At 39.1% G+C, this 25,965-nt stretch overlaps 2 protein-coding genes across 2 annotated transcripts in view; both read left to right on the top strand.

The window, feature by feature from the left end:
- The first annotated feature begins 10,137 nt into the window (after positions 1-10,137).
- LOC118812885 (beta-microseminoprotein) lies at positions 10,138-12,520 on the top strand. The gene is made up of 4 exons (XM_036577995.1): positions 10,138-10,190; positions 10,438-10,519; positions 10,632-10,749; positions 12,270-12,520. The coding sequence occupies exons 1-4, from the start codon at positions 10,188-10,190 to the stop codon at positions 12,394-12,396; spliced, it is 330 nt and encodes a 109-aa protein (XP_036433888.1). The 5' UTR covers positions 10,138-10,187; the 3' UTR covers positions 12,397-12,520.
- Positions 12,521-15,783: 3,263 nt separating this feature from the next.
- The window catches only part of antxr1a (ANTXR cell adhesion molecule 1a), a 54,320-nt gene continuing 44,138 nt past the window's right edge, over positions 15,784-25,965 (top strand). Inside the window, exon 1 of the mRNA XM_036578503.1 lies at positions 15,784-16,441. Within this exon, the coding sequence (XP_036434396.1) occupies positions 16,287-16,441 (155 nt within the window). The 5' untranslated portion in view covers positions 15,784-16,286. The remainder of the gene's footprint in view (positions 16,442-25,965) is intronic.

The raw sequence follows: 25,965 nt of genomic DNA, 5'->3' as shown, positions 1-25,965 counted from the left end.
GTGTGCACCAATACAGAATTGCCACCATTCAATGGGGTACATTTCAAGAAGTCCGGAGACACCAAGAACGAGGTTGTTATGAGAATCTATAACAAAGTTAGCCTTTGTAGATTTTATTGACAATTTAGATATGTAGCCACAACACCCCCAAGTGGTGAGAATGAGGCACAACACACCACCACCATAAAATCTTTTTCTACTATTAAGTGCTAGAAATACATAGTGTATAACTTTGATAACAGACAGAGACAACCATTTCATTGTAATGAGTTTAGACCATTGACCAATATGTATCCTGAATGTGGTTTTCTTTTCTTTCTTTTGTTCCTTTTCTTTCATTGTTGATTTTATTTCTTCAGTCATTGGGTCATATTCAGATATTACAGGCAAACATTACCTGTGTTCTTTAACATGTGTTGTGTATCAGGTAACAAGGGTTAAACTCTCTCTTATAAACATACCTGAATATCCTAGTTGTTCATTCCTTGATTTTGAAAGTTAAACCAATTTGATGATGTAAGAAAGTTTCTTTTTCTTTGTTTAAATTAGCTGAAACAAAGAAGGCAGTGATTCTGGGGAAGGCATTCCTAAAATTATGCACAATTAATCAGAATTGGAAACACTGAATAACTAATTAACTGTTAGGTGAGGAGAACCTATCAGCACTCTGGCTCCACCTCCAAAGGGTAGCGCCAACAGCTGAGCAAAACCGGAGTGCACCGCAAATTTCGAGGAGTCCTGCGTTCTCAACAAGAAGATAGCTAATTTCTAAGTTTGTGCCGGCCTTGGTCAGGAAGACAGGTCGGAAGTATTAGAACACTAAAATTTCAGATCTGAAACCTTTGTTTGTTTTTGTAACTTGTCTGTTCATCAACAGACTTTAAGTTTAAACCACCCTCAGAGAAGGAAGGTGGATATTTCTTGTCTGGCCAGGGAGAAGATCCACAACCTTCGATTCTGCTAAAGAGAGGTAATTAGTGGCGGCAGCGGAGTGGGAGCAGTTCTGACGCCACGGAGACCCGGCATCACACCCAGAGCCACGCACTAACCTGTGAGCAGAATGACCATTGAAAGGCTGCCCAAGCTCCACCCTAAAACGGCCACGAGACGCCTCCGCCTAATCACTGACGGAAAGGCGCGTGCCCGCATGGAGATGCAGCGTCCACGACCAGCGAGGAGATGAACCAACGCGTGAGCTCCAGCCTTCAATCGAGCCAATCCTGAGACGAACCCTCCTGAAGTCAGCCCTCGACTCCAACGTAAGCTGGTTCCATCAATTTGCAGTCAGGGCCCTGACGCCAATTTATTTAATAAGAGAACTTTTAATAGGTACATCCAGCCATATAGTTATTCCCGTCCATGCTTAGATTAATCCTTTCATGTCTAAGTTTCGAGCGACTTCCCAAGAACCACACTGCCTTATACTATTTAACTGTGAATCACTTTACTCAAGCTATTTTGTCCTTTTGACTCTTATTATTATTTTTTTGTTTTGTTTTTGTTTTATTTTCTGTTGTTTATCATTGAATGTAGTCCAAAAGTAGTTTGATATTTAGCCAATAAATTCCCTTTTATTGAAGCATGCTTAGTGCAAATGTTTCTCTCTCTTGCCCTGGTCTGTAGACTTCAAATAAATCTGGGTTACCCCACACCCTTATCTAAGGTTCTAGCAATAATAACATTAAAATTGCAAAACCCATTACAATTGGCTGACTCATTGGTGGTCAGGTGACCTTGCACAACTATTTAAAATCAGTTATAAAAATGATACACGCCATTATTTTTGAAAAAGTTTTAATTACACAGCCATTAAAGCACATAGCACCAATGACACATAGACGTTATGTGCTGCCTGATAAACAGAATTATTCATAAATGAATGAAATATAGTGAGCAAGTGTGGATTCGCCTTCTCACGCTTCCTCTCTGATGAGCCTTGACCCAAATAAGCAGTTTAATAGAGCTGAAAATACAAGTGACAAATATTTGGGAATCTGGATAGACTACAGCAGCACACGCCATGGGTACCTCAGAGAAGAGATATAAAACTGTCCATCTCAGCTTCAGTCATGGATCATTCTCATATACCTCAGTGGATCTTCGGTCTCCATCAGAGAAGCTCTTTATTTTGTCTTGATAGTTCTCTCACATTAATTAGAGTTAACTGTAACTGCAGTGTCACTTTCTATGCAGAGAATATTTTCTCCATTAAGAAGCACACACCACACACACACACACACAGACACACACAGACACACACACACACACAGACACACACAGACACACACACACAGACACACACACACACAGACACACACACACAGACACACACACACACAGACACACACACACACACACACATAAAACCACTTATCCTTCTGGGTCACAGGGGCTGCTGGGTTGCTAATTGTTCAGAGTTCAGGAAACACCCTGGACAGGACGCCAGTCCATTATAGGACAGACACATAGACATACACAGTCTCACACACACACACACACACACACACACACACACACACACACACACTCACACCGAGGGCCAATGTAGCATCTCTAATTCACCTGACTGCATGTCTTTGGACTGTGGGAGGAAACCAGAGCACCCAGAAGAAAACCCATGCAGACACGGGGAGAACATGCAAGGACAGGGACCCTGGTCGCCAAGCTGGAGAACTAGCTACCCGATGTGCCACTGTGCTGTTTCCATTAAGATGCATAAAGACCCAAACAGATGATGTTCTGACAATCCATATGGTCACCAGGAGTCAGAACTGACTTGATGACACTTAAAGGGGAATTCCACCAATTTCTCAAAATTTCTGCATTGTTAAATGGTTAAGACGTAAACAAAATGTATTATTTCAAATCCAATCATGGGGAAGGGATACATGCAGGGTGCTGTATGACAAAACAGTACCTAAAGAAAACTTTCAGATTTATTTTTGTGTATTTATTTTACCATCATCAAGATTACGTATGAAACTGAGAGACTCAAAAACACGTGTAGCTTCACTGGTGGTTTTAGATAGTAAACAAAATGGCTATATTTGTGTTGTAGACACTGTAAAGAAAGTTATCAAGTTGAATTATGCTGCAAATGGGAAATCAGTAGAATTGCCCTTTAATAATAATAATAATAATAATAATAGCTAAATCAGTTTTTATAACAGGGTGGAAAGCAAAACTGAAGATATAGATAAAAGACTGAACCCAGACAGCACAACTTTAGCACTCCACTTCCAGTTTCCAATCACTCAAACGCCCTTCCACGCAGTAGTCAGCAGAGGCCAGCCAACAGACAAACAGCGTCCCTTCAGCAATGTTTTATGTGCTCTACATGTCACCAATAATTCTGGCCAAAAAGCTTCATTTCTTCTGTTTCCTCTGACCACAAAGTATTTTTTCATATCTTAACTGGGTCACTCTCGTGCTTTCTGGCAAACTGTTCGTGAGTCTCAGCTTCTTTCCTGCCACTCTCAGGCCAGAGCTCTTTATATGGTGGATGCACCTTCATTTTAAATCAATGTATTCTGTAGCTTCTATAGGACTCCCTCATAAATCTGAGTCTTGCTCAGATGCTTTTCTAGTGTCTGAATAGTGTACTAAGGTGCCTGAGGTTGTATTTAGAATAGCACTGCTGGCAACAGGTGGAATTCATCTTGTAGTTTTCAGCAAAGCCACAAAATGCTCGTGAGATGGATCCAGCATCTTCCGGAGCAGGGCTGGACTGGGAACTAAATTCAGCCCTGGACTTCTGTCTATACTAGCCCACTACAACCACAGTGATCCCTCCCACCCACAGACTTCCTTCACAAAGCTACATCTTCCTTAGACTCTGAATTTTGAAGTTTAAGCCTTTTACTAGTCTCTGAACAGTATGATAGGGTAAAAAGCACTGTTAAGATGAAGAATATGTAATTCAAGCCACAACATATTTGTCAGCTGGGTCCAGCATCCTCAGGAGAAATGAAGGGCATAGTCTCTCTTTTCTGACTTTTCAGAAATCTAGAGAGGTATTTCACATATAACAAACATCTTCAGTTCTGAAGTGAAGCATGGTGATGGGAGTATTATACTGTGGGCTTCAGAGTCTAATGTACCTCCCATCTGACCATTCTGACATAATATACCTAAAAGTTTTTGGCTTGGCCATTAAACCACTTTATTCTTTCTTGATTACTCTCTCACATTAGTTTTAAGCCGAAGTTAAAAGTGGCCTTTCTATCACTCCTTACGAAAAAAGAAATAGCACAGTATGGTATTGATTTACAGGATATTTTTGCAATTACAATGTGATGCATAGATTATACTTCACAGGACTGGATTGCTGTAGGAAATAAAACACAATGGAGCAGAATGGAAATGGACTTTGCTTTAATGCGCTATAAATCTGCAATCATTAAAGTCTTCAAGATTGTAGAACATCATTCATCTTTAAGCCAATTTAGCTATACAGTCTTTTAAAGTCTTTAAAGGTTGTGAATCTGATTGTACTTTACAACCCATCTGTATTCATCTGTATGAGTCTGAGTTTGTTCTTATATTCTGTATCAGGACTAACTGGCTTAAAATATGTAGAATTTGCAATACCTGAATGTTTTATGAATGTAGATATCTTAGTACCTGCACTTTAATATTGATGTGTGCTGCAGGTCTCCTCATGTGACATTTAAGCAATAGAACACGGCCGAATACCATTCGCCAAACGTGTAGTCTGATCTTCAGAGTCCGACCAAATCGGACTGAGCCATAAAACAGCCGCAATATCAAGTTTAGCTCAGTTTTGTCAATTTTTGTCAGATCGGTATTAATGTTGTTTTGTTCCAGCCAGTCTGTAAAGCATCTTACAGCCCATTTAGTTTGGCGAATGGTTTTCGGTTCATTTCTGGCTGATTCCAGGTTTAGGTTCTTCTGTCACAGCTGCCGTCTGAAAAGCTGCTCAGTGGTGATGACAGTTTGGGAATTTAGTGTCGTCTCATCTTCAGAGTCTGACCAAATCGGCTGTCGGTCAAATGTGATCTTAAAAGTATCCATTTTCTGTTTGTGGCAAAGTAAGAAGTAAAAACGTTCAAATGGCTCGAGCGTCTCCTACAGCTGTCAAAGTCGTTCCTCAACGGCATCTTAGCGGAGTAATATTATGGTGAAATAACAGCACGGTTAGAACGCTTCTCAACCAATCAGCTTGCGTGGACGGAACTAACTGTTGTATAATTCCTACTAACCTTGAGTTTTAAGACCGGTTTGGTCAGATTCATCTGATGTACAGAATTTATGAATACTGTATTTCTTGATGATCACTTAAGAACAGCAACATGAGCGCCCAGAATTGTCGGGTCATTCTTTTTACACATTTTATATGTGCAGCTGTCATATTCATATTCCATGCAGTGTTCAGGAAAGTTCCCAGCTCTTGGCATTCTGTTAAATAAATAAATCCATAAACAATAAAAGAACTTCAGAGTGTCTGAAGAACATGATCTAAAGGAAACAGGTTTCATCTGACTGCTTTGGAACATCTCTCTTGCATTTTGATGAACTGAAATTGAAGAAAGAAAGCTTGAAAAACGCACTTTTTTGAAATGCGGCACGTATTGACCCACTAGAATGGACTTTTTAACATGTAACTCTTCTGAGAATTCCATGTTCATGTTACTTGTTTATGTGCTTTGCTTTGATTTACCAATTATTGCAACTCAATGAATTGGTGTTACATTCACATTCAATGCATCTGCTGTTTGTTTCAGGAGGGTCCCACAGGGTGCCATGTCTTATTCACAACATCCTGACAATGAGCCACACCCCTCAAAGACCAAATGTTTAACACAAAAACACGGAGTTTAGCGAGACAACACAACGTAATGTGTGACATGGCATAACTCTGTCTGTGTGACTGCAGTGTGAAGTACAATTATGCCAAATACACGTTTGAACGACCCCTCAGAGCATTGCGACTTTGAAGCTGTCTTACAGAAAACAGCATGCTGTTCTTTATCCTGGTATCTTTCTGATTCATATCAATAAACATGAAACTATAATAATATTCACTGGAGGCCGGATCATTGGGGTGTGTCATTTCTCTGTAAGACAGTCTGCACATAATCCAGTTCACTCTCTGGATGTAGAAATGTGCCAGCTCTGACAAACGAGGATTACCCGTACATGTATACAGAGCTTTCTGCAGTCAGATGAGAACAGTCTCTCAGTTTACTGACCATTATTTATATAATTATTTAGTAAATGTCATATTTCATGATTACATAAACTCTTATCAAATATTGATATGTGTGGTATGTTTAACCAAAGGCCAGAACCAATAACCCTTCAAACATGCAGTCATATGCCACAGTGCAGTCATAATCCCAGAGAGACACATTTCAATGCACTGCAGTGGTTAAGAGGCACACAGTTCTCTCTTATACTGCCATCAGTAAACAATAGCAATGACGCTAGAATAAAATGAGCTCACTTTGCTGTGCTTATGGATTATGTGATTCAGTTGTCCAATATTTCCTTAAGTAGCAAGAGATAAAATATATGAGTAAAATTTCCTCATTTATTACTGACATAAAGTATACTGACATGTGGTTGATATTAGGTAGATGGTAAACAGTTCCAATATTCTGCACAAGGACTTTATACGCAACTATCAACTATCCAGCCTGGCTAGAAACGTTTATCTGATTTAAGTAGGTAATCAGACGTGGATATGGGACGCATGAAACGACAGGTGTAATTATACTTGAATTTAAAGAGGAATTCCACTGATTTTCCAAACATTCGGCGTACTGAAGTGTTTAAAATGTAAATGAAGTCATTCTGAGAGGTTGGTTGTGAACTTAAATTCTAGAGAAACATACTGAGTCAGAATTGTTCACAGTGGTGGTGATAGGAGCCAGAGATCTGGAGAGCTTATGTCTCTAAAAGCTACATCACACAAACTTAGTATACTAAATGGGATATGCTGCTCGATACCTGAGACTGCCTGAGATTGTTTAAGATAGTTTTGAGAGAAGGTTTTGCCCACGTATGTCTTTAAATCTACGGAGGAGGAGTACATGCAGGACGCTGTAAGGAAAAATAGTCACTTCAAACATTACACCTTAGAAATTTTGCGCCAGGCATACACTGTATGATTTTTACCCGTTTTTAAACAAACACAATCCCAACCACTTCCCAAATAAGGGGGGTAGCAAAACGGAGGCGAACAAGTGGACATTTGCGTTTGTGCCATATATGCTAACTTTGACTGAAAAGAGTTATGAGGTAAAAATGTTAGTACTGTGATTTTTTTTCAACTGTCTGTAAACAGTCCAGACTGGGGCTGGGTTGTCTGTGACTAGCTGTGTCCACCAGAGGGAGGCAGAGAGTTCCTCCCTAAGGTGAGCTCTCCTTCAGCCTGGCACCCCGGCTTCAGTTCACACTGCCACGTGCAGATGCCTCGCGACCAAACCAGCAATCTTTATTAATAAGTAATAAGTAGATTACTCATTAAGGTATTGGTATCAGTGAGGACTAAAAAGCATGTACGTTAAGCATGCAGTTTTTAGACTGAGGAATTGACTTGTGGGCCTATGGAATTACACAGTTTCTTATGGATTTCCTACGGAAAGAAGCGATTTGTATCTGAAATTCAGCCACAAGCGACACAGGTGACAGACAACCAGTGACAAATTGTTTTGAGATTTTCTGAAAATGAATTGTGCCACAGTGAAACAACAATCTAATGGACTGGCTCCAACAATTTCCTCAAACAAACAGTAGACATAGGAGTCCCCAGTCTTTATTCTCTGACTTTTATGTTCCTACCAGCATTTGTTCCTATTCCCAGTAGTATCATGCAAAACTTAAAAATACATAACTGTGGTTTATATTTTAAACAAAACGGTGGTACATAAATGGAAGCTGAGCAGGGTGCAAGGCCACATGTAACAAGAGGAGCTTTGAACACACCCACAAGACACAGGCTTGGAGTGACGTGAGCGACCTAATGTGAACGTATGGTTAGGGTTAAAGGAATTAACTTCCGCGGAGTTAAAAAAGGGCTTATTCAAGATGAGATGCGCCTCACATTGGTGGTTGGCGAGAGTAGGTGGTTGCAAATAGGGGAGGCCTGAAGAAGAAACCCAGAAAGAAAGAAACTAGACTCCAGGCATGGATGAGTATCCAATTTTCTGCCTAGAGGAGGCATTTTTGCTTACTGACTGACAACTTCGTTTAAATGTGCATGTGCCAGGAGTGTAGGTGGTGGTAGAGTGCCCTAAGTTGGCCTGCCGACCATCAAGCACTCAAGCCCCAAGTGCCGAAGAGGGGCAAGAGGCTAAGTTGGCACCTGAGCTTAAAAATTCGAACAAGAAGCTGACTTAAGCTTAATAGTTTTGATGCTGGTAGCATTTTTGATAAAGTGATTTGAGCTAGCAAAATATCCAACCTACAGTTTTATGTACAGGCCACCTATAAATATGCACTAGGGTGGAACATTTTTACAAAGTAGCACAATTCATCAGAACAGCGCATGTTAAATTGGCTATAGCTGAGAGCGAGCTGCAGGAAACAAAGGGAAAAACACATGGTGAACTTTAGGTGTGGTGTAGCTGAGTTAATCACTAGGGATGGGCATTTGTTATTCAATATGTTCAAATATTTGACTTCATACTACCCTCTTTCCAAAAGAAGTTGGGACACTGTGCAAAATGTAAATATAAACAGAATGCAATGATGCAACACAGTGGTAAACATGTCCCTGTCACAACTATTTCGAAACATGTTGCTGGAATCAAATTCAAATAGGCATATATTTTTCAAAAAACAATAAAACTTCTCATTTCAACATTTGATATGTTGCCTTTGTAGTATTTTCAATTAAATATAGGATTTACATGATTTGAACAGCGTCCTAGCTTTTTTGGAAACAGGGTTGTAATAATAATACTGAATCTGTAAGTGTGGGGTGTGGGGTTTGAGGAGTGTCATGTACTGAAGACTGTGCCCCCTCAATTTTAAAATGCCTGCTATGCCTCTATCATTTTTTTAACAAAAGTCGCAGAGGCGAAAGCGTGCAGCCTGGTGGTCTGGCAAAACTAGGCTAGTCTTGTTTGAAAATGGTCAATTAAATATACAGTGCAGGCAATTTCCCAACTCATATAAACAATGAGTGCATTTACATGCACTCAATAATCTGATCATAATCGGATTTCTGTAGTTATCTGATTATTCAAATGGTCATGTAAACAGCATAATCCAATTTCTTAAATCAGAGTAAGGTCTAGAAATACAATTAAGAAATCTGATAAAGAGAGCTGGGTTCTAGCTCAGTAATCAGATTTATCAGTGCATGAAAACTCTTACTCTGATTTCTTTCAGATTTCTCAGTCTGCGCATGTGTGAAACAGACCACGGTACAGGAAATAAGCGAGCAGAGTTGCCGCAAGATGGTAGCAAAACACTTTTGGAGCGACACTGAAACCAAATACATGCTTGATGAAATGAAGGATTTAAGCATTCTTCATCTTCTAGATGATGCATGTTCATATTTTCAGGTAAAGTGGCGCATCAAGTTTGAGGTTTACGTCATGTTTACGTCACATTTTCTTCTGTGAGTTTATTGGCTGGTTGCAAAGCAGAAATCGGATTACTGTCTGACTCATGTAGACCATGTGTTTCCCCATTATCTGATTATTCAAGTGTATATAAACACGTTGATTACTGACAAACAACAGTTATCGAGTTTTAAGGGCATGCAAACATACTCGTTGTTTTCATATCACTAATGTTAAAGCCAATATTCCTTTTTCACTTAGCCAGATCAAACAAAATGTATTTTAAAAAGTACAGGAACTTCGCCGGTAACACTGGACAACTACAGAATTTGTTTATGATGAACTCCTAACTCCTGTTGTAGTTGTAATTACAAAAGATGTTATATCCCACTCCTCACCACTGAACACTGGCACCAGTCAGGGTTGCCCCCTGTCCTCTTTCGGTTTTTTGAGTTCTTAGCCGTTCTATTTGCTCTCTGGCTGCATAGGACTGAGTCTGTTATTCATGATCAGAGTAAACAGCAACTGCCATTGTGTTTAATCAACATCAGTAACTCTGGGGCCACGCCCAATTAAGACTCCTTAAAACCCCTGTCAGATTAGATCCGGACACTTGCTGAACTTCAGGTTACTGTCACTTCGGACACAACCATGGTAAGTTCACACTCATCATTGTTCTCCAATTGTTTCATAATGCCTGTGCTGCGTATAGCACTTAAAACATATTTCTTCATTTATTAAATGTATTAAATTCTAAAGGTGCATAGCTTTTGGTAAAGTATTGAAAGTGAGAGTTCCCAAAAGGTTCTCCATCTGATTTGACACTCATATTCAATCTTATACTGAACCAGTAGAGGTTTGTGTTTGTAATATTCACTATCTTTTTGCTTTGATGTTAAAGAGGTCTGCAGTGCTGGTTTTGGGTCTGTGTGCCCTTTTCCCCCTGTTTTGCGGTGCCTGCTTTATAAGTCTGCTGGAAAAAGGTATACGCAACTGACACACCGAACTGACTGACAATCTGAATTACGCTAAATTAACGTTGCCATTTTGTCTCTGAACTCTTATCGCTTGTTTCACTCTGCTGTGTTGTTAAAGGTGCCACACATTGTCAGGATGAGACTGATAAAACCTGGCATGCAGTCGGATCCTCCTGGAGAAACAGCGAATGTTTTGAATGTTCATGCGAGCCCAACTTAATGAGCTGTTGCGAGAGGTAAATGTACATTTTGCAAATATTTTTTAGGCCGATTAGAAAGCAGAACCATGGAACCAACACACTTCATATCATGTTAAAGGAGGGAGAAAACAATGCATTTAGCTTAAAACCTGGTAAACTCTGGAAAACCCTTTACAAATGAATGCACCTTAACTCACAGTTATCACCAGCAGTAACAAAACACTGCTGTCACAACAAAACCTCATATCTCCAAAATGGTAACTTTACAGGAGAAGGAAAAAACATACTTTACTTTTAATGTATTTTTTTCCAAGTCATTTTGGGTTATTTCTTTTAGTCCATTCATCATGAAATTTAAACACAATGTAAAGGGCAACTTTTAAATTATGTCAAAAATGAAAATACAAGGTTTTGTTCCAACAGCAGCGAAAAGCATATCATTTGGTATAAATTATTTCTCACTTGTGCCTTATAGAATCATGCTGAGAAATTTAAATGAATTATTAAATGTAATAATATAGCGAAATAAAAGTAATTACTGTTGAGATCTAATGGTTGAAGCATATACTGGGATTAAAAATGGAAAAAATAACATCTGTATGCACTGTATGTGGATGTTTAGGTCACAATTGGCCCGTGAATGTGGAGCCGTTTGTGTAGGATGTTTATGTATATTGTCACTCTAAGAACAAACCCTTGTAGTTAATATAACAACGTTGTATTTTAAGTGATCAATAATCCGATCATAATCGGATTTCTGCGGTTATTCGTTGATTATTCAAATGATTATGTAAACAGCATATTCCGATTTCTTAGATTGGAGTAAGGTCTAGAAATCCAATAAAGAAATCCAATAAAGAAAGCTGTATTTTAGCTCAGTAATCAGAAAACAGAAAACAGACGGCCGATACCAGAAATAAGCAATCAGCGTTGCCGCAAGACGCAGCAAAACACTTTTGGAGTGACACCGAAACCAACTACATGCTTGACAAAATGACGGATTTAAATAGTCTTCATCCTCTAGATGATGTATGTTCATATTTTCAACTGGGGCAATGTTTTTTAAGAAAAAAAAAAGCCGCAGCATGAAGTTTAAATTTAACTTTACGCTCACATCACGTCTTCTTCTGTGAGTTTATTGGCTGGTTGCAAAGCAGAAATCTGATTACTGCCTGACTCATGTAGACCTGAAGTTTCCAATTATCTGATAACTCAAGTGCATGTAAACGCGGATCAGATTACTGACAAAATCTGATTTTCTGCAGTTATCGGGTTATTAAATCCATGTGAACACTCACTGTTGAACTGTTTCTGCTGGTCAATTTGCCATGAAATGTTGACACAGTGTGAAGGGCAGCTGGCATTTCAAGTTATCTAATTAAAGAGAAAGGAAAACAACAAAAATGGAGACCCAAGGTTTTGTTCTGACAGAGACCGATGTGTAATACAGCAATTCATCTACAGCTGTTTACTATTAGTGATAGTCTCATATACACGTGTATCAAATCTGAATGCATGTTTCTTCTCATCAGAGGTTTTCTTTTTGTTTTTTTCAGCCTGTCAACAGTCACAGGTTATCCTGACGACTGCGTTGTGGAGTATGATTACGCCAAATGCACGTTTGAAGTCGTCAAGAAGAACGACCCCTCGGAACATTGCGATTTCGAAGCTGTATTAAAGTAACTCTGTCAGTGGACAGCAATAAAATCATCGCCTGACAGAAAACAGCATGCTGTTCTTTATCCTGGTATCTTTCTGATTCATATCAATTGATATGAAATATTAATAAAATTCATTGGAGATCTGATCATTGGGGTGTGTCATTTCTCTGTAAGCCAGTCTGTTTGCACAGTTCTGAATGTAGAAATGTGCCAGCTCTGGCAAATGAAGATTACCAGTACATGCATACATACAGAATAGTCTTTGAGTTTGCTAACCCGTATTTGTATTGAATATTTAAAACTTCATATTTTGTATTTACATAAACTATAATCAAATACTGATATATGTTTGCTATATTTAATCACAGGCTAAAACCAACAACCCTTCAAGCATGCGGTCAGGAACCTGCTGTGCTTGTGAATTCAGTTGACTTTAAAACAAATATTTCCTTAAGTAGCAGGAGATTAAATATATATGAGTAATATTTCCTCATTTATTACTGACAAAGTATACAGACATCTGGGTGATGTAAGATTAATGGTTAACAGTTCCAAAATTCTGCATACGGGCTTCATACGCAACTATCAGCACAGTGTAAGCGAGACGCTGTATTGTAAATGTGAAGTTCTGCAGAAGTCAAACTTTTCATACTTAATGTCAACAGACTTTGTGTACCAGGCTGGAAATGTTTCTCTGATTTAAGTTACTGCAAAGCAAACATCCTTGTTTGACTATGATAACCTATGCTTAGTGGTTTGCTTAAGGTGTGAATCCTCTAGAATGTTTTTCAGAGCTCTGCCAAGTTAAGGACAATGCCAACACACACATTTTCTAAGCCACTCATCCTCTGAGGTCATGGGGAGTGCTGGAACCTGTCCCAGCACCCACTGGACAAAAGGTAGGACACACCTTGGACAGGTCGTAAGTCTATCACAGGGCAGACGCACAGACATACACATTCACACAGAAAGGAGCCTGGTCGCCCGGCCGGGGAATCAAACCCAGGCCTTTCTTGTTGTGATGCAACAGCGCCACCAGGCCGTCCCCGAATGATAATAATCCACTATAAAGCTTAAGTCTATATTTGTTTATACTGTTCATACTTTATCTAATCATCCGAGGGCCAGGAGAAGACTGTGCTTTTTTGCAGGTGCTGAATGGGTTCATAGTTTCACACCCAGTCAAATATAATCCCAAAAAAGTCTTCTGGAATTATTTCCCTTTGAGTTTCATGTTTAAAATGCTGCACACACATTATATATATATATATAGTTTTCTAAATGGTTCTAAATGGTTAGGTTATCAGCTCTAAGAAAGGTCTTTCATTAGTATAGAAACTTTACACTTTATAGAGGTTTTTTACACTTTGAAAAGGTTCTTCACACTGACATCTCATTTATAGAAAAATCAATCGATTTGAACCAAAAGCAGTTCTTCTATGGAATCACCCTTTTAGGCACCATTATTTTTGAGAGTGTATGAAATACCATAAGCGACGTGAAAAACTTGAGCTTGAGGTTTCTTTCTTTAGCTCTTATGAAAAGCATCACTGAATAAAACAAAATTTCTGGCACTGCATCATCAAGAGATTCTAGAAAGCAGAACTGATACTGATTTCTGTACGTCTAACAGAGATTCATTTATGTGGCCAGATGTAAATAGAATGTGAATACGCTTTATCTAAATATTATCTAGATATGGGATGCATGAAATATTATATTACTATTATTAATATACTTGAAATTGAAATGGAATTCTGCTGATTTTTCAAACAGTTTGCATAATGAAGAGTTTAAAATGTAAACAAAGTAATTCTGAGTGGTTTGGTGTGAGAAACGTACAGAGTCAGAATTGTTCACGGTGATGGTGATATGAAAGCGTCTCCGAAAAAGTTCGGATTTGGGCCATTTTTACCTGCTGCGTAAACGTAGCCCTAGAGCCTTCCTGGCAGAACTTTCGCTAAAGCTTCCATTTCCATAAAGATTTGGCATCGTAAAATGTGTGCTGCAGTTGTTTGCAGTAAACTTTCTTTATTCACTAATACAAAACTGGCATCATTGTTCAGGGAACACAAATATATAATAATTGAGCAGTCAGCATAAGAAAGTATAGCTATTGAGGCCATGAGTACATATGTCTCCCTTAAATTTGCACTTTGGAATGTCCATATGCATGAGTTGTAAATAAAAAGGAAAATCCATTAGGGCTTGTTTGTAAGTGAGTCTAATAAAATGTAGGTACTTAAAGTTTCTTTTCTTGCTCTGTTCTTCACTTCATACTCTTCTAATGGGTGACCTCTATTTAAGTTCTTCTGCAATATAGTGTTCACATTTTAACATAAGCTAAAGGTTATACTATTTTTTCTACTATTGAACGGTTTTCCAGACCAAGATTAATCCTAAACCTAGATGATCAACAATTTGTACAGTTGACAATAGAATTAAGGGTTATATTTCAAAATGCTTGCGTTAAAAAGATCCTTACAGATTCATATTTATAGGGGTCTTCACGTTGTATAGCCATTTTATTTACTATCCAACACCACCAGTAAACCTACATGTGATTTTTTTCATATGTAATGTTAATGATGGTAAAATAGTGATAAATCTGAAATATGAAGTTTTCTATGAATGCTACTTCGTCTTTCAGCAACCTATATTGTTTTAAAACCATGAATGGTTTTAAAATATGTTTTAGACCAAAACTATTGTAAAACAATGTCTCAGACAATGTATCAGATAACGTATTCATAAGCACTTCTTTACTAACTTTCTGTGAGGGAGCTTTTGGAGGCCTTAAAATCTTCAGATGTCTGGTTCCTATCACCACCACTATAAACAATTCTGACTAGGCAAGTTTTCCTAGAGCAGAGCATTTCACACTTAACCACTTAATTATGACTGATCTTAACCATTTAATTATGTAGCAATTTTGAAAAATCAGAGGAATTCCCCTTTAAAGACAAAAGCTGCATCTCAATCCACAGGCATCCCCATTAGTGGTACATTCATTAGTGTAGTGTAGTGTAATATAGTGTATTCATTAGTATGTGACTTGAGATGCAGCCTAAATGTAATCCATGAAAACCACAAAAAAAAACCACATTAAACACATACAGCTTTTAATAGAGGCTATGAATTATTTTCTCCACTTGCCAGTTTTTAGAACCTCAGAAACTTGATTTGCATGGTTAAGACCAAACAGCATTTAAAAAAGAGACCAAAAACATTTTAACTGAAGATTTATAAAGTAATTAGAATGAGATATTCATTTCATAACTCTGTGATTTTAGCTACTTGACCACTAGTCAGTGCTGCTGTGTGCCCATAGATGGCACTAGTCCTACACTGCACAGACATTTTCTGTATTTTCTGTCTTAGACAAAGATGGAAAGTTTCAGTGTGGAGTTAAAGGCTTGGAGACAGTGCCATCTGATGCACAAGCACACACGCATTCTCTCCCTCTCTCTCTCTCTCTTCCTTCTAATGGTGAGGAATAGAGTAACAGGGGCAGTGAAAAGTGTGTCAGACTCTTGACTTCTAGTGCATCTCTGTTTACATGTGTGCATTTGCCTGGTAGTTGTTTTTTGTTTTGGTTTTGCTTTTTTTTCCCCCACTGAAATGTAAATGGGAATCAGTTTCACGTCACCCTCCTGGACACTGAAAGCATCTGTTTTTTTCCCTCTTTAGGACACCAGCCATAAAAGTTTCCAGGACCTTTAAATGCTGACAAAAGCTTTTCTTTTCAAGGATGGTTTAGGAAGATAACACTGGCAGGACTGTAGCAAGGATTATCTGCAGCAAAGAAGCCACTGTCTGGAACACTTATCTTCATTTTTCTTCTCATGGTTCGAGCTTTGGTTTTTCTTTGTTGCTGACTGACTGCTTGTTGCTGAGCATCCGACCAGGACCATGGCTTACAGTGTGTGGAAGAGCTGGAGGATGGTGGTATTGCTGTATTTTTTGCTGGTGTGCATTTCGGATGGGAATGCCGGGTTATCTCCAGAGAAAGGAGCAGCAGCACCTTCCTGCTATGGAGGGTTTGACCTCTACTTTGTACTGGACAAGTGAGTGATCCATTTCTTCTTCATTGTACTGTCTTGCTGCACTAATTTGAAGACAGTTGTGCACCAAAAGTAAGGTTCAGATGAAGGCTGATGCAACGTCAGCAGTTTTAGCAGATGTGTGCTGGAAAGAAGTGAAGTATATCTATTAGCAGGTGGTTGGTCCCTCTTGATTTAACTCAATTTGAGATATCACCTCCAGTTCACAGCTATCAGTGAAGGTACTGATCAGGATGATGATAGTAACTTCAGAGCTAACTGGAGGTTCATCTTTGGTGGTTGAGATCAGCAATGATGAGGATGATGAGCAATGATGAGCTTTTTTGCAAACAATGGTTAATTTTCTAAAGCCATTCACTTCCGTTTGGGTAGATGGGAGGAATAGAGATGGTATGATGGGAGCAGTAGAGTGAATACTGTAGCAGGTGAATTGTTCTCCATCGGGTTTTGGGTTTCATATCCAGCTCACAGCAATCACTGAAGGTGTTCATCAAGATGGTGATGATTGCCATAATATTCATGGTAATAATGAAGAACACTGAGATCAGAGCAGATTTCATTCCAAAGATTTTCAACAATTTAAATTTTTGACCTCTAAGTTAACTTTTGGTGCTTGACCTCAGCAAAGATTAGCGGCCTTTTGCAAATGGAGGTTTAGGCTGGGGTCAACTATCTTTGGTAGCTGAGATCTGCAATGATAAGGAGCTTTTCGTAAGCAGAGGTTGATTTTCTAAAGCCATTCACATTGGCAGTTTAGGTAGATGTTTGATAGGAGGAAGCCAAAGTGATTGACCCCCAAGTTCACTTTTGGTGATTTACCTCAGGCAAGATTAGTGGCCTTTTCCAAATAAAGATTGAGGTTAGGGTCAGTATTGATGTTCCAAAGAAGCCATGGTCACATAGTCAGATGACTGACCCACAAGTTCACTTCTGGTGATTGATCTTAACAAAGATTTGGGGCTTTTTGCAAATGGAAGTTGAGGATGGGGTCGGCATTGATGTTCCAAAGAAGCCTCAGTCATTCTGCATAGTCAGGTGATTGACCCCCAAGTTCACTTTTGGTGATTGACCTCAGCAAAGATTGGGGGCCTTTTGCAAATGGATTTTGAGGTTGGGGTCGGCATTCATGTTCTAAAGAAGCCACAGCCATTTTGGATAGTCAGGGATTCAAGGTTCAAGAAGGTTACCTGGCAACCAGGGCTTTACGAAGATGTGCGCCAGTTTTGAGGACTGAAAAACATCATTTGAGCATCAAACTGAGGTACCAGTTTCTGCACACTTGCTGTTTTGACGGAGAAGCAGTGAAGTGAAAAATGTGCTCACTTATTATTAAGTGCTCTTCGTCCAGTTCCATTGTGAATGTCATTGGCCGCATGAATCTTGGCATAAGCAAGTCCCTTCAGCGGCAGCTCCTCCCTCTTTTATTACCCTTACTTCATCGAAAATGATGACGCATTTTCTGGGTCATTGCGGTCATTGCCTTTCAGCGCCTCCTATGGTTAGTTCTCTGTGTGCCCCTGTTGAACTGCCGTTGTTATGCGCTGTGTTTGTCTTTGAAGGACATTTAGACCCTAATGGATGTAGTTTTTAGGTAAAGTGGTTGCTTCTAATGATTCTTGTGGCAGCTTTAGTGTCCTGCAGCACTGTTTTCTGGTACTTACTTCACAAGAACAGTACAGTTACTAGAAAACAGTGTATCAGAACTGGGTCAATGGTACTCATAGAGAATCAGTTACATATGCTTCTTTGAAACTCATCAAAACAGAGTGTTTACTTGGGCTATGTTGTCTTTGGATACAAACACATGGACTGTAATACTTTTCCACACATAATATCAATGTCTACCAAAGCACTGTTTGCTAGAATCTCTTTAAAAGAAAATCAGGAGTGATTTTCTAATGTGTGGACATATTTAAATATAAAAACAGCTTTGTATCCCAGGCTGTGTACATTTTTCACCAGTGGCACATTTCTACAATTCTACTTATAAATGATTGTACTGGTGGTTAGGGTTGCTGATATAACCTAACATAGGCCAGACATGGCAGTGTGGATATTATTGTAACACATTCTGTCCCAAATATTAGTAGCCTATTAGATGATTATTTGAGGTTTTATTATTTTTTTATGGTAGGTTAACATCCTGATTTTTTGGCCTGATTGTGTAATTGCGTACAACTAATGTGTCTTGCTGCTTTGGCACAGAGCAGCAAAAGGACTCTCTGTAAGCCAGGGCCCGAGACAGTCCGAATTAATGGACAGACAAATGGAAAAGCATCTGGTCCTGGTTCCAGAAGCTTCTTGCTAGCAGTACTTGCAAGCAGTTCTCATTGCATTCATTATCAACTGCTTATGTCTGACTCAGAGAGTCAAAGCGCACACAAAGAACATCCGTTTATGTCATTTAGGTGAAGAAAGGTCACTTGGGTTTGTCTGTCCTTATTTATCCCAGTGGGCCCAATAAGCAAAGGTCCTTTTATCTATGCAGTGCCGACCATGTTTACAGAAATCTCTCAGTCTTGGCAGCTAAATATTATGTAACACACCTTATATTGTATTGGGCTTAAGTTAACATCTCACAACATGCAAATTCAAATCTTTTATCAATCTGTTGTAATGTTTCAGCCTCCAAAATCACTTGGGACAACAGAATGCTGTCATATCTGTGCTCTTAAGAGTAAATTCAGTGGTCCATGGGAATAAACACAGTAACAGCACTTACATAACATCTCTCTACTCACTACTCCAGTTTGAGGTTTGTGGGTTTAAGGCCTGAGCCAGTTCATGTGGTCACTAGAGCCTGAGAAGACCATGCACAGTGACCTGAATTCATTCATATGACTTACGTCTTCTCCAGACATGGAGCGAGCTGATTGAAATCGCAAATGCTGAACCAATGTAATTTGCTAAGTGCAGAAAATAGTGGCACTACAACTTCACGGTGGTCATACATCTGATACTCTACAGCTGTGTTAGTTAGTCACTATGTTTAGTTACATTAGATGTACAGTACAGTCTGTGACCAGCATTCATTTATTTCCTTTATGGTCAAAATAGCCATCAATTATAAGGTATTCATTTTTAAATTTCAAGAAAAAAGCACAAAAAAAACATATGTTTAACAGAAAATTACACAGGCGTCAACACCTGCATATAATATTTTAATATAATCATTTTTCAGTATTTAGTATGTTCACACTTTGCCTTTATAACAGCCATTCTTTTCAGGAGACTCACTTTCAGTTCAAGAAATCTGCAGCGATTTTTTTCACATCTTCAAAGTTCAAAGTCTTAGAAGTTGGTTGCATTTTCTGCTTTTTACAATCCAAATAATCCCCATTCAGTGATGATGGGGTCTGGACTCAGGGTGGTCAGTCTATGGTTCTGAGAACATCAGCAGCTTCTTTGCTTTGCAAATGTTCTTCTTTCCTTTTCTCAGTGAGGTTCTTCTTGACAGCTACACATCCTTTTAGACTCAGCGCTGAGTCGTCTTCTCACAGTGGAAGGATGGCTGTGGATGTTTTCAGATCTGAATCAGCTTGATTTTCTCCTCCCTCTCAAAGATGAAAGCTTTAAGTGCTGTTCATCAGATGGGGGCAGCTTTGGTGTCTACCAGGTCTTGATTCTTATGCAAATGGTTAGTCTCATATCAGATCTCCTCAGAAATATCTCCTAAAAAAATGGCTGTTTTGACTGGAAATTACATAAATAAAGGCTGATCTCTGACCAGATCAAGGATTCATCTTCCACATATAGGAACGCCAAATAGTGACAGCCTTATAGTGTATTTATATTTATTTGGTTATTATTTGTATTCTTGTTATGATTCTGAAGTTGTCATTTAATGAGCTGCTATCATTAAGAGTCTAAGTGGCTATATGATTGTTGCTATTGAGTGTTTGTACGGCATCTGCTCAGAATATTTAATGAGCTCTGATTGTGTCCTTTGTTAAAAAACAATAAAAACAGCAACATATGCTACACTGATTGATCTTTTATCCCTTTCATGGAGTCGCATGTGTGCCCATTTTATGCAGTGTAATATACAGTAAACATAAAAATAATTGAATAAAACATTCTTTAATCTGTTACCAATTTACGCCATCTGTGATATTTCAATACTTCAAGTCTTTATTGTAAAGTGGCTATGAGTATGTGAAAGGCGCTAGAGAAACTAAACCTGTTATTATTATTACTATAAATAAACTTTATAATAATAATAATAATAATAATAGTATGTAAATGTACTGACATTAACCCCTGAAAATCCCAAGCTTATTACCTTTTATTACAGTCATATTATTCAGTAACTACAGGGACTTCAATGTGAACTGGTCGAGCTATTCTTAGGTTATAGATGGGAATTCAAAAGTTCTTTAGTAAAGAAAATGGTTCTATATCTAACCATGAACACTCAACGAACCCTCTGCATGATTAAAAGGTTCTTTGCATTGTAAAGGGGTTCTTCAGATTGATGGAGAATGTGCTGTGCTATACAGAACCTTTTTGAAAATGGTTCTATACAGCACCCAAAGGAGTTCTTCTATTGTTATGGTGTCAAGCTTGTAACAACAGAAGAACCCTTTGGGTGGTTTATGGAACTCTTTTTCAAAAAGATTCTATATAGAACCATCTACAGCACATTCTCCATCAATCTGAAGAACCTTTCATGATGCAAAGAACCCTTTAATCATGCAAAGGGTTCTTTGAGTGTTCATGGTTCTATAAAGAACCATTTTCTTTACTAAAGAACACTTGAAGCACCATCTTTGTTAAGGGTGTGTGTAATAAGACTTTGGCCCCACGGTGAGCCTTGGTTAAGGTATGAAGTAATGTTCTATTCCCTGGTAATAAATGCATTAGTGACAAAACTAAGGTATTTATAAGCTAATGTTCAGCATGTAGCTAATAGTTTGACCAAAACAATTACTTAAATATGTGTGCTGGAACCTGCACACATACCATTTAAGCTACAACAAATAGCATTTTCAGATGCTTGCTAGGTTTTGACATGTTGCTACATTACCGGCTGACTGCTGTTCACTTGGCTTGTCACACAGCTTGTCAGTGTCAAATTAGCTAATTATAAGTTACATCTAATTATGACTAATAGCTAATTATAACATCCTTTGAAACTTTCTAGCAGAGTTTCTGGCTTGTTTAACTTAATAAATCACAGGCATGACACATCACTTGGCTACGTAGTTAGCTTAGCACATCGCTGCTGTCGGAAGAAACCCCTTTGTGTCGTTTTTCAGTTTTTGACATACTTTAAAAATGCCTGTTCCCCTTTACATTGTGTGTACATTTCATGATGAATGGACATAAAGAAATGGCCCAAAATGACTTGGAAACAATTCTGGTTACATTGAAAGTAAAGTAGGTTTTTGCCTTCTCCTGTAAAGTTGTCATTCTGGAGATACGAGGTTTTCTTCCGACAACAGGGATATGTGAAAGATGAACACAGTCTTGAACTGTTGCAAGTTTATCAAATGTACAAAATCCTTTTTTTCTTGCTATTTTCCTGTTTTTATCAAATGTGTTAAACTCTCAGGCCAGTTTAACACACACTACCTCAGAGTGACAAGCGATGCGGCAGCATGACTAATACAGGTGGACACGCGTTGCCCATTCACACATACAACGTTCTACAGACGTCCTTTTTCCAAATGGATAAATGGTCATATCAGTTACTTTGGCCAGTAAAGTTGAATGCATTAAAAAACATGATACATTTGTTTACCCTTAGCTGCTTTCTGTCTTATGCTTAGGCAGTCCTTTCATGCCTTGTAGACCTACCAGGCTATGCATGCAGCACAAAATGTTTAGCCAATATTTCAGTTGATAACAGTCAGGAATTGCAGAACTTGGCTTTTTAAATGTTTTTATTTAGGTGTCTGCTCGGTTTTCTAAAGGCCTTGGCACTTCTTTGCCATGTCTGGGACCCACTCAGATGTAAGATCAAAACAGTTAACATGAGAGCTGAAGTGAAAAACAAGATGTTCTGCATTGTCCTCACAGATGTAGTTTGTGTGACGAATGATGCAACTGAAACAGGCCTCAGTGTACTCGCTACCGTCATCGAGTCATCAGACTTTGTGCTGTGATGCTCACACAGGCTAAGATAGAATTAAAGGTGAACCATTATTCCTGGATTTTAAAAGACTGCAGCTTATTGGAGTCACACTTCCTCCATTTATGTCACATACCACACAGCATATGTAGGTCAGTAGTACCAAAACCCGCTTGACTCTTCTTCACTTTTCCACTAGACAAATCTGGTGCCTAGTACCGGGTTCTATTTTGGTACCACCTCCATCAAGGTTCCAGCAAGCTGAGCTGAAAAATGCTACAGATTACTGATTGGTCATGGAGAATCACATACATATGCTAATGTTAGCTACCAGGTTAGCATAGCCTCTTGCATCATCTTAACTGAGCAACCAGAATCGCCTCGTCGTCTGAACTCCGTCTCCTTCAAATTGCAGCAGTTTCATTTGCCGTCGCTATGATGACCAGCTACACTGAGGGGTACTATCTGCAGTGGAATACGAAGTAGCTGGTACCAAAAGCGAGTCGAGCCAATCAACTCGAGTCGATCCGACGCAGTACAATGTAGTGGAAAAGCGGCTTAAGTGCCACATGGTGATGCAAGCTTCTATAGAATTAGCAGAAATAACTGTTTTACACTGATCTGGGGGCAGTTTTGCTGTTTCTTCAGCCATGAAATAGTCTGGGCTTGGTTCTTTAAGACAGCGCTAGGTTTATATTAGCAAAATACAGCAGCTGCTGCTGTTGTAGACCAACAGGAAGTGTTAGCTTTTGCCTACAGAGGCTAGCATGAAAGTTTAACTCACTGATATTGACATTATAATTAAGGTGCTGGAGCAGGGTGGATTACAAAATAAAAAAACAGTGATCTATTAGTTTGTAGCTGGGAAATCTCTGTCTTTATGGAACATTTTTATTTGACATAAATGGAAATGTATAGATGTATAGATAAAAATGATAGCAAAGATTTTCTTACAGTAAATACAAGTTCTGCAAAGTAAGATTTAAATTCTTTTAACTGTACTTTTTTTGCTGCTGTATCTTTTTGTCTCTTCTATTCTCTCTTTGTGTTGAACCCTTTCACCATTAGCTCCAGATGTTCCATACTTTTGGCCTTTTGTTGGCTGCTGGCCCAGCAGAGGGACTCGTATCTTAGTAACAACGGAAAAACCGAAGGAGGGGTAGATGGGGTGAATGAGATGATGCATCTGTGCTTGAAACATTTTTGTCACACTCTCTGACCATAATGACCTCAGTCCACACTTGCTCTGACTTAGCACTTTTATGCATAGTTGATTCATTTAGATATGGTGAGCATAATGGATCAGTTATTTCAGTCTGTTCTTGGTCTCGAGAAGTGGAGCATGAAGTGGCGACTCAGTGAAACCCCACCACAGCGTCTAAACACTTTATTGCAGTTAACTGCTCATTTCTAGGATGTGCAAAGTGACCTGTATTACGAATGATGATGAAAATTAGATCTAGCGTCTGCCTTGTGAAGTGGGTCTAAGTGGCACAGCAGGTAAAAGTGGCCCAAATCCGATCTTTTTCCTCAAATGTGACACAGATGTGTCTGTGTGGCAGTGTGAACAGCAAAAAACATTGACATTTTCTATTCCGATTTGAGATGCTTTCATATGTGGTACCGAAATCTGACACGTATCCGATCTGCAGCAATGCGGCTCAGTCTGAACAGCCAGATCGGAATTCATGCGACTTTTACGTCAGTACAACTCGACATTCGTCATAATTTCGCGCTGCTGAGACTCATTTAGGCTGATGTTTCTGAACCAAAACATTAGAGGAGACTCATCAAACTGCTCCGTGTTCGAAGAGGTTTTGAACGGAACGGCCGAACGCGGCCGGAGGAGCCCGAGGCTGTAGCGTCAGAGAACAGTTTAAAGAATCTGAGGACACGAACCAAAGAAGCGGCCGTGGCAGAATAACGAGCCCTTTTACGGCGAACTCGAGCACACTGTGGGTGATGAGTCCAGCTGTCAACCATTAGAACTTTATAATCGCTCCTGTGATGCTGGCGAAGATGAAACTGAAAGCTGCGGGAGCGACTGGTGTTCGCTAGTGGTCATGATTGTTTGGACGAGCCACGTGAAGCATTGTTCTTTTGCGCATGCGGGTCGGTTTGGTAGCTGATCTGTTCAGACTGATGTCGCATACAGATCACATTTAAAAGATAATGTGAACAGCCAAACAATAAAATCAGATTTGGTGAGAAAATCAGATTTAGGGTACTTTACCTGCTGTGTAAACGTAGCCTAAGAGACTGTACACTGAAACACTGATAACCTGCATTAGTTAGAGGGCTTTGTTGGTCTGGAAAGTCAGAACAGATTCAAAGAAAGCCGACATTTTCCCAGAGGTATAACAAATGGACATCTGTCTGTATCTAGAAAATTATGGCATGGGCCTAATTCTGGAATGCCGTTATTATCTAAGTGGGTCAAACATATTTCCCCTCCCTCAATCCCTCAATCCTAAAACAAATGTTCTCACTGACCCAAAATGAGTCACCCGTGGGAAATCGTGACTTCATGTTGCACTTTTTATAGTCTGAACAACTTAAGCACTTCATAAACATCAGCTTTCAGTTAGACTGAAATAAGTTTACATAATAGACTATATAGGAGATTTATTGACTATGTGATGACAGTTAGTCTCAGCATTCACTTGGTCAGATAACAAGGTGTACTTCAGAGCAACACTCTTAAAAAATAAAGGCTCCCAAATGGTTCTTGGCTTGGGAGTGTGTTTCTAGGAAAAAACTTTATCTTTTTATACTTTAAAAAGGCCCTTTAACAGCATTTTCGGAAATCAGAAGTGGTTCTTTGATGGCACTGCTCCAACAAACTCTTCTATTTTGGAAGTGTAACATAACACTGATCTCAGTTCCGCTTTAGCTTGGACGTATTTTCCCACTAGACATGGCATCATACCATTTAGGCTCACATCTGGAGTAGAAACAAATGCTTTCGCCAGGCGCACTTCATGATGTAGTAATTACTTAGAAATTAGATAGAAAAACATGAGCTGTGACAATGAGGCAATTAAGCAATTGCAATTCATCAAGAAGGGACGTTTTGCTCAGACGGTGTTGCCATATAATCAGAGTGCAATCAGTTAACATTGGTCAACAACAGTCAGCAGGCGGAGGCCTTTGTTTAAAATACAGGCACATTATGTCATATGCAATCAGGATCATTTGGCAGGGCCTTGTTTGAAAAGAGAGGAAAATGTGGATAATGGCTGTTTGGTTTGCTAGATGTGCTATACGAAAATGAGTGGCCCATTTGCTGTAGACAGAGGTATAGGTTTTGAAATAGGACTCTGATTATGGTAGAGACAGTGGTGATTTATGCAAGCCACACTGCTTTGGAAGGTTTCTTGTCACCGTGAAGGAAAGTTTTATATTCAGGTCAGAAAGTTCTGTCCATACAATAGAAAATCATTTAGCCCAAGAG

This window comes from Colossoma macropomum, unplaced genomic scaffold (genome assembly GCF_904425465.1).
Source record: "Colossoma macropomum unplaced genomic scaffold, Colossoma_macropomum, whole genome shotgun sequence".
Lineage (NCBI taxonomy): Eukaryota > Metazoa > Chordata > Actinopteri > Characiformes > Serrasalmidae > Colossoma > Colossoma macropomum.
The sequence above is the reverse complement of the archived record's forward strand: the minus strand, read 5'-3'. Positions and strand labels throughout refer to the sequence as shown.

What these genes read in the sequence shown, in the direction of transcription:
- LOC118812885 (XM_036577995.1), top strand. An exon ending in TATAAGTCTGCTGGAAAAAG is followed by an intron (nt 10,520 to 10,631) that starts GTATACGCAACT and finishes GTGTTGTTAAAG; the next exon opens with GTGCCACACATTGTCAGGAT. An exon ending in TTAATGAGCTGTTGCGAGAG is followed by an intron (nt 10,750 to 12,269) that starts GTAAATGTACAT and finishes TGTTTTTTTCAG; the next exon opens with CCTGTCAACAGTCACAGGTT.